Raw genomic sequence first — 18,845 nt, 5'->3', positions numbered from 1 at the left:
AATGAACTAATCTGTAGCAAATTGTGAGGCAAGCAAGAAATAAAACTTGTATCAAGCCACTAGCTCTTGGGGTTCCCAACTAAGTAGTTCTGGTTGGACCGGCAATCATTAGTACCATGCCACATACTCTCACAGGTCAACAAGGACCTGAGCAAAGCAAATCAAAGTTCTTCCCTAAGGAGATGAGCTTGGTGCTTTGTGACAACCTAGAGGGGTGGGATAGGGAGGATGGGAGGGAGACGCAAGAGGGAGGGGATATGGGGTTATATGTATACATATAGCTTATTCACTTTGGTATACAGCAGAAACTGACACAACATTGTAAAGCAATTATACTCCAATGAAGATGTTAAAAAAAGTTCTTCCCTAAGATTTTGTAAAACTTTAGCTCTAGGAAGAGAGTCCCTTTCTTTTGGTGAAGCTGTTTGCCAAAATAAGTTTGATCTATATTCTTGTGACTCACATTCAAAACAGTCAGGATGAATATGGGTATGAAGCAGAAAGTAAAAATCTTTCCATGCACAGACAACGTTTTGGCATACATTCTACCAAACTAAGTACTATGGGCATATACATACTTTCTAAAAAAATGAAAACTGAATCATATCTCATAAACTGTCCTTCCATGTCAAATATACTTTAACAAACTCATTTTTCAAGGTTGCCTAGTATCTTATTGTTGGCACACACCATCCTTTTTTAATCAAGTATTTAGGTGTATTATTTTGTATTCCTGTATGCATTGCTGCAACAAATACCCTTAAATGCATACTTTTCTCTATTTTTCCAATTATTTATCTGAGACCAATTTATAACAGTCAAATTGTTGTTTTCAAGAGTTTTGACTAGTACTGCCAATCTGCCCTCCCAAAAGTTTGTACCAGTTTATTCTCCCACCAACTCAGTGCCCAATTCATACTCTTCTTTTTCCACCTGAGAAAGTAATGCTGAACTCAACTGAAGAAGCATTTCTTGCTGAATTCACAGCATTACCGCATGAAATGATTAGTACAATCCACAAGAAGGACCAAAGTCAAATCTCTATTCTACCGATATATATACATACACATACAGAACAGACCCTTGACATAGTAATGTTAGTGCAACACACTGTTCTTCAAAAAATGCAATAATTTTTTCATAACTAAAAATTAAGTGACTCCTTTGGAACCATGATGAGAACTCTTGTGGGAAAAAATGAACAACTAGAGAACCACAAAGCAAAAAGGAGATTCAAGTGTGAAAAATATTTGGTGCAGGGGCTTCCCTGGTGTCGCAGTGGTTGAGAGTCTGCCTGCCGATGCAGGGGACACGGGTTTGTGCTCTGGTCCGGGAAGATCCCACATGCCGCGGAGCGGCTGGGCCCGTGAGCCATGGCCGCTGAGCCTGCGTGTCCGGAGCCTGTGCTCCGCAACGGGAGAGGCCGCAACAGTGAGAGGCCCGCACACCGAAAAAAAAAAAAAAAAAATTTGGTGCAGCCTGTCCATTAGCAAGGCTCAAATCAGTCTTCCATGGAAAGTGCCATGAGTACACTCATGCTCATTCAAGGGGAGCCAAAACCAGAATCTTAAATGTTAAAATATTTAATGAAGAGACCAGAAAAACACGAACACGCTGCAACTCTGTTGTAATGGGGAGACAAAAATAACAAAACTTCATTAAGCCACCGTCTAACTCAAGTGTTTAGCTAGATGATGGTTTGTAAGCTGTACAATTTGATGTTAATCAAGTTGTTAGTGAGATTATAGAAAGTTTTAAAAAATTCTATTAAGGAAGAACCAATAGGATATTTTCTTATATCTTTTTAATATTTACCTTGAGGAAAAAATTACAAAAGATAGCGATATGAAAGCAACTGGCTTTGGAAAGAATAGGGGAAAGGTAACATTCTTCACTTGGATATTTTCTTAACCTAAATTTTAGTAACTGTTGTGTTTTTCTTTGGTGTTAACAGGCTAACAGACCAACCCAGTGAAGTATGGCATGAACGTACTTAGATATACTTAACATGTACGGTGTTTTGAGGGGGGATTCTTTTTGGTATTTTGTTTTGTAGTTTTAATAGTTAGGAAGCCTGATTTGCAAAATTCTATTATTTCAGTGGTGATAGTTAAGGAATGTTACAAATTATGTCACCACAATAAGACCAAACCAAATGGCCTTAAAGTTTGTTTCAATACATAGTTTTAGAAGACTTTCAACTAAATTACGCATCTGTAATCTTCAAAGTCTTCACTGTCACCAATGGCAAAGAGAGCATTCTCTCGTGCCAGCACCAGGACCCAAGAACCAAGCAAAAGACAAGGAGAGGAGAACGGTAAGAAAGGTTCAGGCTGGCAGGATGAGGCCTGCAACACTTACCAGGGACAGCTGCATGGTTGTCCCTGTGTCAGAAGTGCCCAGGGTTACGTGTACATTTATGGTGAATTTGAATTCAACACTATTAAAGTGTGCGTGCATGTGTGTGTCTACTTAATATTTATATATATTTTACATTTCCCACATGACCCCACATGGAGAATGTTATATGCCATATAGGCACAGCCATCAGAACTAGGTGAACAAAGCAATGACCCATTAGTGCACCTGCCGAAGGCAGACAGCTAAGAAGTATTCAGTATTTTTTTTTATTTTTTGGCCGTGCTGCATGGCATGTGGGATCTTAGTTCCCTGACCAGGGATCGAACCCATGCCCCCTGCAGTGGAAGTGCACAGTCCTAACCACTGGACCGCCAGGGAAGTCCCAAGAAATATTCAGTATGAACACATATAGAATGTGTGATTCTTGCCTCTTTGGGACTCAGCTTCCTCATCTATAAAAATGAAAAAGTTGGACAACTTCTAATATGCTCTGTAGCCTAGAAGGCCCTCCAGATCTGCCACTGCCCACAACTCAGTCTTCCAGCAGCCCTTAACTTCTTTCAGTTCCTAAAACGTACCTCGCTTGCTCTAAGCCTCTTCCAAGATAACACTGTGCGGCAGCCCTTGTCCACCCCTCACTCAGGTTAAGTCATGATCGTTCTTCAAGGCTGGGCTTAAATATCAGTTCCTCTTCAATGCATTCCCATGGATGTCTTCACCTCCCCCTGTTAAAACTTTCAGAACCACCAGTAATTAGTGTTTGCATTTTCTGTCAACACTAGTAAGTTGCAAGCTCTCTGATGCCAAGAGCTGTATGTATCTTGTTCACCATAGTACCCCTGCCTCCTGGAATAATTCCTGGCATTTAGTACACACCCAAATATTTGTTAAATGAACAAATGATGGGATTGTGCTTAATAAGCTACTAAAAGCCTCAATACTAAAAGTAATTTATAATTTCTCCAAACAGATCATTAAAAGCTAAATGAAATATGTTGATATTCACTGTTCTTTTTACAAAGGCAAGAGAATCCAAAGCTTTAGGTTAAGCTTGTCTCCTCTCCTCACTGTTTTTCTAAAACCCTCAAGTTGTTAATGGTAATATCATATCACTATACACCTGGTGAATGATATCATTTCAGTGAAAATTAACAACATGTAGCTACTTTTGAAATAATGCTTTTCTTCCATAATACCCTTACCATTCATAATGTAGGCAGTTATAAATTATAAAGGGGCTATTGAAGAACAATGCTACCCAACTGTATCCAGCTCTAAAAAACCCAAAGCAAATGCATCTGCGCACACAAGACGCTGGTGAAGAATTTTCTCTGATATTAATACCCAATCATCTCCTATCTCATCATTAGTGATAGGCACCAAGAGAAGTACATATACTTTAAATCCAAAAAACTCTCCATATCAAGGCTATAATTTTCCCCAAATTAAATTTTTGTCATGTCAAAAGAATGCAAGTGTCAAGAGCCGGTCAGGAAATGCACATTAACTATGTACATTAAACAGTTTAATGTTTCTTTTGTTTGTTTTCCTTCAATATCATACTTCTATTGTTTTCATAAACTTGAGAGAAAATGGATCCATTTAAGTCCATGCCCTTCTGAAAGATTAGTAAGCAAAAGTAAAATCTTTAAATAAAAGAGTAAAATCTTTAAATAGAATCTTTAAATAGTAAGAAAAAAAGGGCCTAAAATTTAGTAAAGGTGTAATAAAAAAACACTCAGCAAATGTTTACCTAAACCTGCTACCATGCTGTGTTTGGTGTTAGAGATAAGGCAGCCTCACAAAACTGCAGGTCAGAGGGAGCCGCCAAACCCACCACAGCTCCATGAGTGAGATGACAGGGACAGAAGCACTGGGTGCCATCGACCTACTGAAAAGGAATGAGTGAAGCCAGGTTTCAGACATGAGATTTTAAAATATATATTAAAACATAGAAGCAGCGTGTACAAAGGCCCCAAAATAATGCACAGTATAGTGAAGCCGATGAATGTCAGAGCTGCTCTGGGATGTGTGTAAAGGGGGTGGGAGGACAGAGGATGGGAAAAACAGGCTAGATCCATTTCTAGCATACAGGTGGACTATCAAGGAAAAAAAACACCTGATAATTTAGATAAACATTACAGGCATCTTCTACCCATTTGGCTGTACTCATGAGGAAATAAAAGCAATCCCCAGGGCCAGAAATGAAAGAAGATGCAGAAAACCACATGGTAAACTGATACTTAAGAGAAGGCTGCCCTGAGGCCATGTGTTAGTCTGAGCAGCCAGAGGCTTAGATTTTAACAACCCTGTGGGGAATAGAAGACAAGGCAGTTGGGACTAAGCAAGATGGCTGATTGGAACTAAGACCTCCTTATAGAGCTGGGATCCTCAGAGAGTTACTCCCTTACTAAAATTAGGAGGAAAAAAATCAACAAAGAACACCTTCAAGCAAAGGGAAGACCAAAAGAAAACTATTCCCTCAACCTAGGTTCTTAGTAGATGTCGGGGGAAAAAAATCTCTGGGGCATTTTGTAAACATAGCTTTTCACCTCCTTGGAGTCTGTGATTCAAATTTATATTACAGACTCACATTCCTCCATCCAAGACCCTTAGAGCGATACATGTTTCAGAATTTAGGATTTCCCAGATTTTACAAAAGTAATGTGGTGCATATACCATATACTAAGTAACCTAGTATAATGTGGACAACACACCATAATATGACATTTCTGTAGCTCAATATATGAACCTTCATGGTAGGTAGTACAACAGCTATATCTGATCAAGTTTTGCCACCAGATGATTTACAAAAAGAATTTCATTCTTCTGAGCTTTCTGGATTTTCCAATTATGGATAAGGATTATGGACCTGGTCTTGCACTAGATGGGAAGCTCCAAGAGCACAAATCAACTTAAGGTGCTCCCAGGATGGTAGCACTTGTGGGACCTTGCAGAAGCAAACACAAATCCTCTCTAGGTGATCCTAGGCTTTCCAGGATTCCCAAAGATGAAGTCCTAGCCAACGTGATCTCATAGTCCAAAATTATAAGACACATGAAGAAATAAACGATGACTGACGGTTAGGCAAAAACAGCAGAAACAGAGCTTCATGTAATAGATCTATGACATACAGAATATAAAATGAGTTGTGTTCAAAATGGTAAAGAAATAAAAGAGGAACTCAAAAATGTGAGCAAGAAGTAATATGTTATCCCCAAACAGGGCAATTTTGAAAAACTCCAAAAATGAAAAATATAAATGAATGAAATTAGAAACTAAGAATGAGTAAAAGCAGACAAGATACAGCTAAAGAAAGAATTAATGAACTGGAAGATATCTGAAAAACAAAGCATGCCAAACAGTAAAGAAAGTGTTAGAAACTATGAAAGGTATATTTATAGATATAAGGGTGTAATGAGAAGGTCCAGCATATACATAATCATGTGTGAAGGAGAGAAGGAAGAGAATGGGTATAGGCAACAATCAAAGATGGAGAATTTTCCAGAACTAATGAGAGACATGAATTCTCAAATTCTGGAAACTCATAAAGCTCCAAACAGGGTAAATAAAAAGTACGTCTAAACACACATACAGTATAGATAGAGAAGACACAAGATTTTAAAAGCAACCACAAAAACAGAGATTACCTAAAGGCTGGTAGTCTAATAGATGACTTCTTAAGAGCAACAATGGAAGCCAAATATAATCTTTAAAGAGAAAATAACTCAATCTAAAATTGTATACCCAGATAAACTACCCTTCAGCAATGTGGGTAAAATAAAGATTTTTTTTTAGACAAAAACAGAGTTTACTACTAAACAGCCTCACTGAAAGAGCTTCAAAAAGATATAGTTCAAGGAAATCCTAGGCATGATCAAGGAATGGTGAACAAAGAAGGAAAGGTGGATTCAGCTAAATGAACACTGTCTGTATGAAGTAATAATGTCTGGCTTTGGGGGTTAAAACAATGGTGGACTAAATCCCTGGACAATAATAGCATATAAGTAAAAAGTGGATGACTGGAATTAAAAATGTCTAAATTTCGTCTCTTGTTGCAGTGACGCAAGTGGGTGCACCGGGACCACAGGCTTGGAGTAGAACTTCTAAGATTGTTTTAAGAAAATGGCAGACAAGCTGGACATGAGAGAAATCGTGAGCTTTGATAAGGCCAAGCTGAAGAAGATGGAGACGCAGGAGAAGAACACCCAGCAAGTCAAGTGAGATTTTCTAAGAACCTGGAGGATTCTCCGCCTCCATCATCTTGGAGACCCTAGTCATGATGTGGAGGAAGAGCCACCTGCAAGATGGACACGAGCAACAAGCTGCACTGTGAACCCGGGCACTCTGTGCCGATGCCACCGGCCTGTGGGTCTCTGAGGGGATCCTCTATAGGACTGCCAAATTCTCTGGTTTGCTCTGGGATATTATAGAAAATTGTTTGTATGATTAATGACAATAAAACACACTTCATGGCAAAAAAAAAAGTTTCTAAATTTCTTTTCTTTGGTAGGAAAAAAAAGAGATACTGATCGACTTGAGACTTTAAGAATGCATACTAAATTTTGAAGGGCAAACACTAAAAGAACTGAAATAGCAGCCGCATAGCACAGGGAGATCAGCTCGGTGCTTTGTGACCGCCTAGAGCGGTGGGATAGGGAGGGTGGGAGGGAGACGCAAGAGGGGACAGATATGGGAACATATGTATATGTATAACTGATTCACTTTGTTATAAAGCAGAAACTAACACACCACTATAAAGCAATTATACGCCAATAAAGATGTAAAAAAAAATCAAAATAAAAAAAAAGAAATAAAAGTAAAACAAGTCTTTTAAATATACTGTAATCCAGGTAACGTCCTACCTAGCTGTATTGCTAATAATGATAAATATAATATAGGATATGGTCTCCATGATTAAAGATAACACATTCTCTTCTAAAGCTAGAATCTGATTTACGATAATACATTTATGGTAGTACATTTCTAGAGAGCTACAAAAATCACTGGGAACAAATTCAAAGTAATGAGCACTTTCTGAACATTTCCTATAAATGCAATACAAATATTATTTATTCATAAAACTATAATGTCTAGAATTATAAATTTAAAATGTGATTCAATAAAGATATTCTTGTTAAAAAAAAAAAAAGAAATAGTATATATCGCTTCCAAACTAAAGAAGGGGAAAGTCAGAATTAAAGTAAAACCTGAAGCAATTGAAAGGAGACGAAAAACAAGCACAGTAAGGGCAAATTAGTAAGGATCATGCATCAGTTGTTATGGTGGTGGGAGTAGCAGTAATGGTACTAGTCATGGCAAAAACAGCAACTGTACTAGTAATGGTTAACTACAGTAGTGGTAGTAATAACTGATGTTCATTGCAGGTGTGTGTGTCAAGCTCTGGGCTGGGTCTCTTACCTGTACTCTCTCTCTCGTACTCCTCAACAGATATGAGGTAGGTACTATTACTAATCATTTTACAGATAAGGTTTATTACTGATCAAAACCAGGCAGAAGACAGCTAAAGAAGGAGACGTCAGAGAGTTTTAAAAGAATTGATCACTCACTGAATTTGAGAGAGGAGGGAAAACCCTCAGGTCAGTGGCCTGGGCAACTGGGTGGGCAATACCTGGCACCTCACAAAGCTTCTAATATTTCACGCATGAATTAAGCCAAAGACACAGAATATCCAAAGTAAGCTTAGAGCTATGCTCGTTTTCTTTGGAATCGTGAGTGTCTGTTTCAAGAAGCATGGCTGTGAAAGAAAAGCAAAGGATGACAGGTTGGTTGCTAGAAGAGGTCATAGAGTCCAAGGAGAGCTGTGTGTGTAGGAGGTTTTGTTTGTTTGTTTTCAACGGAGATACTCGAAAATTTCGTAAGAGAGCTAGAGAGAGAGGTTAAAGATACGGATGACAGAGAGAATAACTGATACAGAAAGGAGGAGAGTTATAGCTTAAAATAAAAGTGCTAACCCTAGGAGAATAATCAAATGATCAGGCCATAAAGCAAAACCACAGAAAGCAAAGATCTAGCTTCTCTCTCCTGGGTAGCCAGGAATGGCACATCACAAAATCTTTTAGAAGACACTAGACCCTTCTTAAAGATGCATAATAGAGAAACCTTATGTACACATGGGAGGGCAGGGAGGGGGGACAGGGGGATCCTCACACGCTTAGGACAAATGAACAGAGAGCAGGAAAACAGCTAGAGAAGGGCTGTGGGCTTCAGGGTACAATTCTCGCTCTGGTTTGTGCTTTCACCCAACTGCTCCAAGGAAGACACCATCATTTTGCACTTATAGGTCACCATGCAATTGACAATGAGTATGCCATTCAACTATTCTCCCCTTTGTGAGGAACAAAAGATAAACTTCCATGTTACATAAACACCTAAGGAAAAACAGATAGTCAACATGTCCCTTACAAGCAAACAATATATTCCTTTGTAAAGAGAAAGGAATTTTACAAAGTGAAACTGATGAATAAATATTTTTAATGGCAAGAAATGTGGCTTTTCAAATTATTTAACTGCACTAAGATTGTATTGAAGGTTCTCTCAGGAGTTGCTGGCTCAGGAGTTGAGTCACCTAAAATACAACTCAAGCATCCTCGGCCCTCAGGGAACAGGGTTATATGCCACTCCTGACCTTCTTTACCAAGTTACTGAAACCAAGATAAGCTCCAAAGAACACCCTATCCCAGGATCAATCAATTTGAAGAGAAGAGGTAAGATATTTAAAGGATATTTACTTGTGAAAAACGAAGGGAAAGATCCATGGCAACTAAGTGCACAGATTAAATTTCAAATAAGACTTCAGGAGCCATTTGTTAAATGTCAAAAACTAATATGGCAATGTACGAAAAATACAGATTTTAATCTAAAATGCATCAAGCTAACATTGCAATTAAGATATGAATTTACCTACTACGTCCATAGTTTTACATCTTTTTCCATGTTTACAGTCTTTTAAATCACTAGAGTAACTTCTTAAAAAATTGATTTGAGTTACCAATTTTATACTGCTGCTAAGAAAGTACCCGCTAACCACACTGATCTCAAACGGGAAAAAAAAATCTAAAGTGACCCAAAGATGTACCTAAGACTCCTTGCCACTGTTCTTTTCCTAATCCTGCTAACCCCTAAACTTCACAAGATCTCTCTTCTCCCCTCCTGGGATGCTGAACGTCACCTGAGAATGTCACAGGACCACACAGATTGGACCCCTTCAGATTTAAGGTATAAAGGATACTCAGCTTGAATGTTTTTCAGAAGTCTATTTCCCTCATCTCTTCTTGACTACCTAAAAAATAACACAGACTGTTCTAAACCATCTCCACATGGGCTGAGGCTTCCGGTGAAATCAAGGAGGAGGAACAGAGTATGCCTCGGTATAGAAAATTAGAGGGTTTCTTTAGACAATAACAAATGGTTAAATGAGAACTGGAATCAAAGTAAAATATATTTACAGCAAGTTAGTACACTTCTCATATTGAAAGTTACCCTAGTGTTCAGTAAACTTTTATACACTGTTCCAACTTAATTTTACTCAATAAACTAAGCTTACATTTTTGATACTAGCATTACAGAAAGCTCTATAAGTTATCACAAAGATAGATATGGTATCAACTGAATCAGTGTGCAAATAGTACTTCTATAAATTGAAATATATTTTATATACTGTATCCTAAAGAAGCTTATGTAAAGCAAATAAATTTTTAGGTTTAAATTTTCATTCTATGTTTACTCACAAAATTTCTTATTAGCAGATATTTTATAAATAAAGTAAAAGCAGTAGGAATTTTGTGGTCATTTGCCAATATTTGTCTCGAATCAAAACATAGTCTTGTATCTCCCATTCCCTTTACCAGATGTTCTTATAAGAAACACAATCTTGGACTTCCCTGGTGGCGCAGTGGTCAGGAATCCGCCTGCCGATGCAGGGGACACGGTTTCAAGCCCTGGTCCAGGAAGATCCCACATGCCGTGGAGCAACTAAGCCCGTGCGCCACAACTACTGAGCTTGTGCATCTAGAGCCTGCAAACCACAACTACTGAAGCCCACGTGCCACAACTACTGAAGGCTGGCACGCCTAGAGTCCATGCCCCGCAACAAGAGAAGCCACCGCAATGAGAAGCCCGCGCACCGCAATGAAGAGTAGCCCCCACCTGCTGCAACTAGAGGAAGCCCGCAAGCATCAATGAAGACCCAACGCAGCCAAAAATAAATAAATGTATTAAAAAAAAAGGTATCTAATAAAGATAGTCTGATTTTAAAAAAAAAGAAATACAATCTTATTTTTTCTTAATTTGGGAGGAAAAGAATCATTTATAAAATGCCAATATCTCTCAAACATAAGATTCAGAACTTGAATTACTTGCTTATTATGTAGGATAAGCTCATTATTAAAAACTCACAAGAGGTTTAGAATGGAAAAAAGTAGGATTACTGATAAGCAATTTGGCTTTTCATAAGGTTTGGTTTGATGTTGATAGTAATGTCTAAGTTTGGAATTTTGACAATCTTAAATAGGGTATTTTAAAAGTATAGCAGACACAGAAACTGTTCATAAGAGCAATTAACCAAAATGAATCTTATACAAGGGCTGTAAAACTTCCCAAATTCTCCCTGCAGGTGTTTCTCTGGGCCAACTCCATTTTGTTGTTGTTCTTTAACCTTGACGCAGCACTTGGGAAAGCACAGGGTGCCCTACTGGATCCTGTTACTTTATTATTTGACTTGGGCTCTCCCTTAGGCCATCAACTACAAAACAGAAAAGGAAAAACAGTGGAAATGTAAAATAGTTTACATTTTGTAATGTAACGCAATCAAGGAGGTGAATGCTTGACAAGTCTGGATGTTCCATGTGCTATCAAATAGGTACACAATGTTAAAGGGAAAGGAAGTGAGGATGTACAGATGGATCCAGAAAAACTAATGTTAAACTAACATTGGTTAGGTGTTTAATTTTCATGTGCAAAGGGCAATCTTATGATAGTATAGAATAAAAGTTTTACATAATCCAAAAGTACCTTAAAATATATAATCCTTATTTAAATTATTAAGGTTAATCATAACCCTTAACTTTCATCTATAACTGCTGATTATGGTCAAGCTTTTCTGAATACATTTTTTTCCTCCAAGAAACATACTATGAGTGAAAAGAAGGACAAAATATATGAGAATATATGTCTAGAGTTTGCTTCTCGCTCTACCTTCTTACTACATGTAATTCTGCCTCCAGATGTTAACAAATCATTTCTTCAAATGTATAAATCATATATCATTAAGCATCATTTTATAAATTACCATAGTTAACAGTAATTTTTGTGGCCTATCAACCCAAAGAGAAAAAAATTATCTTCTAAACCAGTACTTTAAATAATATTAAGTACACATTTCATAAAGATTCTGAGCCCATTCAATTAACCCAGTGTCTTAAAAAAAAAAGAAAATCACAGAGCCATAAACTCTATTCTTACAACCTTCTAATATGATCTCCAAACTACAAAGTTATATACAAATCAAACTAATTAAAACTTTTTTGGTTTCATGTGCACAGCAAAGGAAACCATAAACAAGATGAAAAGACAACCCTCAGAATGGGAGAAAATATTTGCAAACGAAGCAACTGACAAAGGATTAATCCCCAAAATATACAAGCAGCTCATGCAGGTCAGTATCAAAAAAACAAACAACCCAATCCAAAGATGGGCAGAAGACCTAAATAGACATTTCTCCAAAGAAGATATACAGACTGCCAGCAAACACATGAAAGGATGTTCAACATCACTAATCATTAGAGAAATGCAAATCAAAACTACAATGAGGTATCACCTCAGATCAGTCAGAATGGCCATCATCAAAAAATCTACAAACAATAAATGCTGGAGAGGGTGTGGAGAAAAGAGAACTCTCTTGCACTCTTGGTGGGAATGTAAATTGATACAGCCACTATGGAGAACAGTATGGAGGTTCCTTAAAAAAGTAAAAATAGAGCTATCATATGACCCAGCAATCCCACTACTGGGCATATATCCTGAGAAAACCATAATTCAAAAAGAGTCATGTACCAAAATGTTCACTGCAGCACTATTTACAACAGCCAGGACATGGAAGCAACCTAAGTGTCCATCGACAGATGAATGGATAAAGAAGATGTAGCACATATATATGATGGAATATTACTCAGCCATAAAGAGAAACAAAATTGAGTTATTTGTAGTGAGGTGGATGGACCTAGAGTCTGCCATACAGAGTGAAGTAAGTCAGAAAGAGAAAAACAAATACCATATGCTAACACATATATATGGAATCTAAAAAAAATGGTTCTGATGAACCTAGGGGCAGGACAGAAATAAAGACACAGATGTAGAGAATGGACTTGAGGACACAGGGAGGGGGAAGGGTTAGTTGGGACAAAGTGAGAGAGTGGCATGGACATATATACACTACCAAATGTAAACTAGATAGTTAGTGGGAAGCAGCACAGGGAGATAAGCTTGGTATTTTGTGACCCCCTAGAGGGGTGGGATAGGGAGGGTGGGAGGGAAACGCAAGACGGAGAAGAAATGGGGATATATGTATATGTATAGCTGATTCACTTTGTTATACAGCAGAAACTAACACACCATTGTGAAGTAATTATACTCCAATAAAGATGTAAAAAAAAAAAAAAGACCTATATACCAGCTAAAAAACAGGAAGCTCTTCGTTATGAATATTGAAAATAAACTTACAAGAGAAATTAAAAAAAAAACTTTTTTGGTTTCAAATCCCCAACTCTACATTTTGCACTCTTTTCCTCCTAACTAGTATTTAATATTTTCAAAACTAAATAAACTTAAGATTATTTCAGTGCCTATAGTGAAACTTAGTTATATGTTTGCATGTTTTAATAACTGGTGTAACTCACTTTTAAAACTGGTGTGTTATTGGAACACCTGTGAATAAATTATAAGGTAGTCTACTGTTATTTAAAGGAACATTACAAAGAATTCTGTGCAAAGATCCCCTCTTGCAGTACATATACATACAACACTATTTATATGTTCAGACTTTCCATATCATGTTTTCTTAAAATAGGACATATCAGTAACTTGATACCTATCTTTCCAAATTCTACCCTAAGGTTGGCTTTAAGTGAAGATAATTTATTTTATGTCTTATTGGAAAAGTAAAATGTTAAAAAGAAAGACCAATACTCCTCAGTGCTTGGCTTTTGCTCATTTTTTAAATGACAGAATTAACATTTCTGCACGCATATCATAGAAATTACAATAAGTGTGTGGGGCTGTGATGCTGAATTTCACACAAAGCCATGCAAACAGGATGGGTATTTTGAAGATTAGACCATTCAGGCTCATTTGGTTCCCTTCCCCACCCCCCTAATAGAGAATATTACTAAATAAACCACAGATGGCAGTTAAGTGCAGGGGTTAAAAGGTATGAAAGTTAATTACTTTCCCCGAAACTTTTAAGTGATGATAAATTAATAATGTAAAGCTCAGTGCCCAGCATATAGTAACTGCTCAATAAATGTTTAGCTCTTATGATTGTCCGTGTTCTTAACTCAATACGAGTTCCTGCTTCCACGGCTTTCCTTAAATCTTCCTGCTGTGTTCCACATCTTCAGAATCACTTCACTTAATAACATATGCTGGAGAGACTGAAAAACCCCCCACCTGGAAAATTTATAAAAGACTTTTCAAGATCTAAAGATTAAGGTGACTATCTAGATATGGAAAAGTCAGTCTTTATGTGAATCACGTTTAATGAAATACCTGTAAGTGTTCTCTGAAATGTATCAATGTATCGATCTATCATTTTCAAATCACTGAGCAAATCCATAACCTATAGCTTTTTTATTATGAGGATTTGCTACACCTACACCTATCTTTAAAACATGAATCATCCTCCCAGAGTTGGGGAAACTGATCAAAGATGGCTAAACGATTCAGCACGCTGCAGCAAAACGAGCTGGTCATGAATTTATAATTTCCACTTCTGTTAGGGTCCCTGGCCACCTCTCTCACCCTGTACTGCATGTATAACACACGATACCATAATCAACACATTTTGTTGAAAATTCCCTCAGGAAAAGAGTAATGGTGTTTCCCCCTCAGGCAAGCTTCTGGTAGCAAAATTATTCAATTTTATGAGACAACAGGTTCGCAAGGCTGGAGAACCCTTACGATATCCAGCTGTCAGCTTCATCAAGCTTTGCTTAAACAGGTAACAGGACCAGAGTCAATTCTAACAGTGGTGCCATTTTATCAGCTGCACCAGGCAGACACTGGGGAAGGCCTCAAGCATAAGAAAACCAGAAAACGGGCAAAGGAAGCCAGGTGGGAAATGGGTATGGCTTGACCTGCCTGTGTCTTTCATGCCAGCACTGACCTTTACCAACGAACACAATAGCAGGACAGATTCTAAGCAGGTCCCAAAAGACTGAACAGCAACTACAGAATATATTCTGATGTAGCCTTACTTATAAGGAGCCTCACTACTCAAAGCAGGTGAAAGCCTTTTTCTAAGTGTCCCCATTTGCCCTTCAATAACTAAACATTTACTGTTAATGAAATGAAATATTTACTTCAGAAATATATAGATTCCAAACTAGATTAAAAAACCCAATACTTTAAAAAACCCATCAAAAAACCCAATACTTTAAAAAAAATTATAAGTTGAATGTTTTCATCTAAAATTGCACCATCTCTAAGGCTGGGAAAGCACATCCATTTTGTGTCCACTGCATGGTCATTCTGCCCAGCAGTTCCCAAGAACGGGACAAAGGAGTGTGCCGGGATGGGTAAAATGAAATCTCCATTATCTATGATGTGCAATTTCCTCATTGAAGAGCTTGAATTTGTTTCAGTTTGGTGTGGTGACATACAACACACACTCAGGCACCAAATCTCAGCAGCAGCACCGAAAAAGATGACACTTTTAAAACTACCCAAAATGTATTTGGGAAACAACTAGGGTGATAAATTTGACCTTCCATGAATCCATTTTTGGGGTTACTGTTGTTACCACTGTGTAACCCCTCATTTCCTCGAACGTGGACTGGAAAAGGGGAAGGGTGGAGAAAGGAAGGAGGAAAAGAGGTGAAAAGCGCCTAACCCTGAATTTACAATTTCTTGGTATCTTAAATTATTAATCTATCTATCTATCTATCTATCTATCTATCTATATAATCGTTTTTTCCTCCAGCAAAACCTTGGAGGTCAACAGGAGAAAAAAATGGCTCAAAGTCAAGGTTTCAGGGCCGACCCAAGGCGACACCTCTACGGTGGGAGATTTCGAGCTCAGGGGCAGCCCCGCTGGTAGGTCGGAAGGCTGCAGCATTATCGACCGAGCGCCCAGGCCGCGTCGCCCGTATCCACGGCGCCTCGGCCATGCGCATGTCCCACTTATATAAAGAGATGCTTACAGTCCAGGTGCTTCTTCTTGGGGCCCATCACTTCATGAGTGGTGGCTTTGCACACCGCTCTGGCTACAGCGGAGCCTGTCACGCTGTACTGAGCGGCGGCGATCCGATCCGTGAGCGTTTGGCCCGACATCTTCTCCGGTCGCGTCTACCGCCTTCTCTTCTGCGGGAAAAAGGGGGAGATGGTCCTGCTTTAAGCCGCAGACCAGACCCTCCGAGCACCCAGGCCTTGCCTCCTCCAGCCGCAGGGCGGCTCTCTTCTCCGTCCCCGCCCTGGTACCACCTTCCCGGAGGCAGCACCGCGCTAAGCTCCGCTCGAACGACGCGGTTTAGGAGTCTTGAGCGAGACTAGTGCGAGTCCGGTGCCAGCATCGTGACAATGTCCCCGACCGACCCCCCCCACTCCCCTCCCCCCAGATGCTGCCCGCCTCACCCTTCCGCGCCCCCCCCCCCGTCCATCAGCACTTCCCCTGCAAGCTATCTCGGGTGCCAGCCCAGCTCCCGCGTGCGTCGGGGTTATGCCCTGGGCGCCGCGCCCGCCGTGTGCCCACCTCTCGCCTGCCAGCCGCAGCGTCTCCTCCTAGCAGCCCGCAGGCTTCAGAGAATGGATCGTATACCCAAGCCCTGGCCGCCTCCCTCCTCCTCGCGCTGCTGCAGCAACCGGCTCGTCCTCCCTCGGTCGCGGCAGAGATTATCCTAGTATTGCGCCATATTACGCGCCCGCCTCCCCTTCCTTCCTCGCCGCGGTCTCCAAAGACCCGCCGAGGCCCTCCGCCCGGACCCCCTCCCTTCGCCCCCAAATCGCCGCCGCAGGGGCCGCCCCAGGGCTCCGCGGAGGCGCCGGAGTCTCGCAGCGCCTCGCCCTTCCTGACAGCGGAGCAGAGACGGGCTGACAGCCCAGCCCCCCGCCCGCCCTTCAGCGCGCCGCGGAGCTGTCACACGGCCGCTGCCCTTCTCCGCGCCCTAGGATTATCCTCTCCGGATCCCCGGGCGGCCCAAGCACGGGGAGGGGGCCGAGCCTGGGCGGCGGTACTCACCCCGCCCCAGGAGCGGCGCCGCCAGCCGCAGGATGAGCGGAGCCCAGGCCGCCGAGGGAAGTCGCGTCGGGTGGGTGTGAGCGGCCGCGAGCGGACCCGGTGTCCGCTGCGCGCCGCCTCCGGCCCTGGCCCGGCCCCCGCCCTCAGCTCCGCGGTCCCTGCGCCCGCCGCCCGTGGCCCCAGGAGCCAGCCGCACCCGCCCGCCGCCGTGTCTCTCCAGCCCTCCGCGCTGCGTCTCCATCCCCGCCCCCACCTCAGCTGTAGCTGCTCTGACGAGTCAGGTGACGGCGGCGGACAAACCCGGGCGAGCTCTCCACGCAGCGCCTCGCGGCCCCCTCCCAGCTACTCACACACGCCGCCCCCCGGGGCCGCGAGCCTACAGGCAAGGGGGCGCCGCGCGCGAGCATCCCCGGCAGGCGCGAGGAGAGGAGGCGGGGAGGCGAGGAGGGCGACACTCACCCAGCCAGCCACCCTCCGCCAGGCGCCCAGCTGCCTCTCGGCTCGCGGGACCCGCACCCAGCACGCACTGCGTGCGCGCGCACCACGCACACCTGCCGGCCGACTGCGGGATGCGCCGGGGGCGCCGGGGGCGTTGGCGCAGTTGGGCAAGTGGGCTCCTGGAGTTCAGCGCTGTGAAGGCCGCGACTGGGGCGTCGTCCCGCGCTGCCTGGCAAAGCCCAGCCAGCTCTCCCCTACCTCTGACTCGCCCGCCCGTCAAAGGCAGCAGAGGCCCTGATGGGCAGGGCGATTTAAAATGTCAGATTCTGCTGGCCAACCGCGCCCGTTACCTGTGAGTCCTCAACTCCTTGGAGCTCCTCTACTTGTCTCTGTTTTAGTTGGGATCTGGGGTGGGCAGTTAATTCTAGCCACTTTGGTCTGAAACGCATAGTGAAGTCTACCACAAGGACGAGTAATTCACAAAACCATCAATCGAGTCCCAGATCATACGCACAGTAATCATTTAGGTGTGCAAGGAAAACTCTTTGTACCCCTAAGTAATTTTTGCCAATGAAATAGTGTTTGAATGTCTTAAGTGTATTTGAATTGTATACATGGATTTCTAAACAGGGATTTGGCTATGCTAAAAGTTTCACGCGTTGACATTTTCAAAGACTGTTATTTACCTTAACCTAAAAAAATATTTTAAATTCTCACGGTACAATCACAATCAGAACTTCATTTGTGAATTTTCTTGCCATGTTTCCTGGCTACAGGTGGCCTCTATTAGGCCTGGAGGCTTTAAAATGTCCACCTATAGATATCAAGGTTTTGTTGTGTACTCTCTTTCACCTGGTACAGTGTTGAGTACGAATCATGATTTTGTAACTGTTGGGACTGATTCTAGCATTAATCGCAAGCTTGACAACTAAAGAAAGGCAGCCCAAGACTATCTTTATCAGGATTCAAATGCTAGTCTTACCATATCTAGCAATACCACACCTAGATATTTAAACAAAAGAAATATATAAAAACACACTTCCATTCAAAACCTTGTCCTCCCATTTTGTAATAGATTTATATAGTGGCTCTGAACTGGAAGAGTGTTATTCTAGCGGTAAATGGATAAACAAAATGGAATATTGCTAAGCAATAACGAGGAAGGAACTAACAACATAGATGAATCTCAAATGTATTATGCTACATCAAAGAAGCCCCACCTCAAATGCTACTTATAGCTGTGATTCTCTTTATATAACATTCTAAAAAAGGCAAAACTATAGAAACAAAGCATGTCAGCTGCCAGGGATGGGGGAAGAGATTGACTGCAAAGGGGCAGAAGGAAAGTTTTCTGGAGTGATGGAAAAGTTGGATATCATGATTGCGATGATAGTTACACAACTGCATATATTTCTCAAAACTTATCAAATTGTACACTTAAAATTGGTGACTTTATTGTATGTAAATTGAACCTCAATAAATCTGATAAAAAGAGCTGGAGTGGCAATATTATCAGACAGAACAGACTACACAATAAGGAATATTAGGAGTGTTAAAGAGGCACATTTCATAAAGA

General features: G+C 41.1%; 1 protein-coding gene across 25 annotated transcripts in view; it reads right to left on the bottom strand.

Moving 5' to 3' along the window:
• The window catches only part of SNAP91 (synaptosome associated protein 91), a 155,604-nt gene extending 138,214 nt beyond the window's left edge, over window positions 1-17,390 (bottom strand). For 23 of the 25 annotated variants that reach the window (XM_065888566.1, XM_065888569.1, XM_065888574.1 and 20 more), the window contains exon 1: window positions 15,798-15,927. In XM_065888566.1, the coding sequence (XP_065744638.1) occupies window positions 15,798-15,927 (130 nt within the window). Of the gene's footprint in view, window positions 1-15,797; window positions 15,958-16,831; window positions 16,951-17,290 lie in introns of those variants that run through there. The other 2 variants (XM_065888564.1, XM_065888568.1) reach the window with 2 other exon arrangements.
• Window positions 17,391-18,845: the final 1,455 nt, after the last annotated feature.

Source organism: Phocoena phocoena, chromosome 12 (assembly GCF_963924675.1).
Source record: "Phocoena phocoena chromosome 12, mPhoPho1.1, whole genome shotgun sequence".
NCBI classification, from domain to species: domain Eukaryota; kingdom Metazoa; phylum Chordata; class Mammalia; order Artiodactyla; family Phocoenidae; genus Phocoena; species Phocoena phocoena.
Note: the sequence above shows the minus strand (reverse complement) of the source record. Positions and strands in the feature narration are given on the sequence as shown.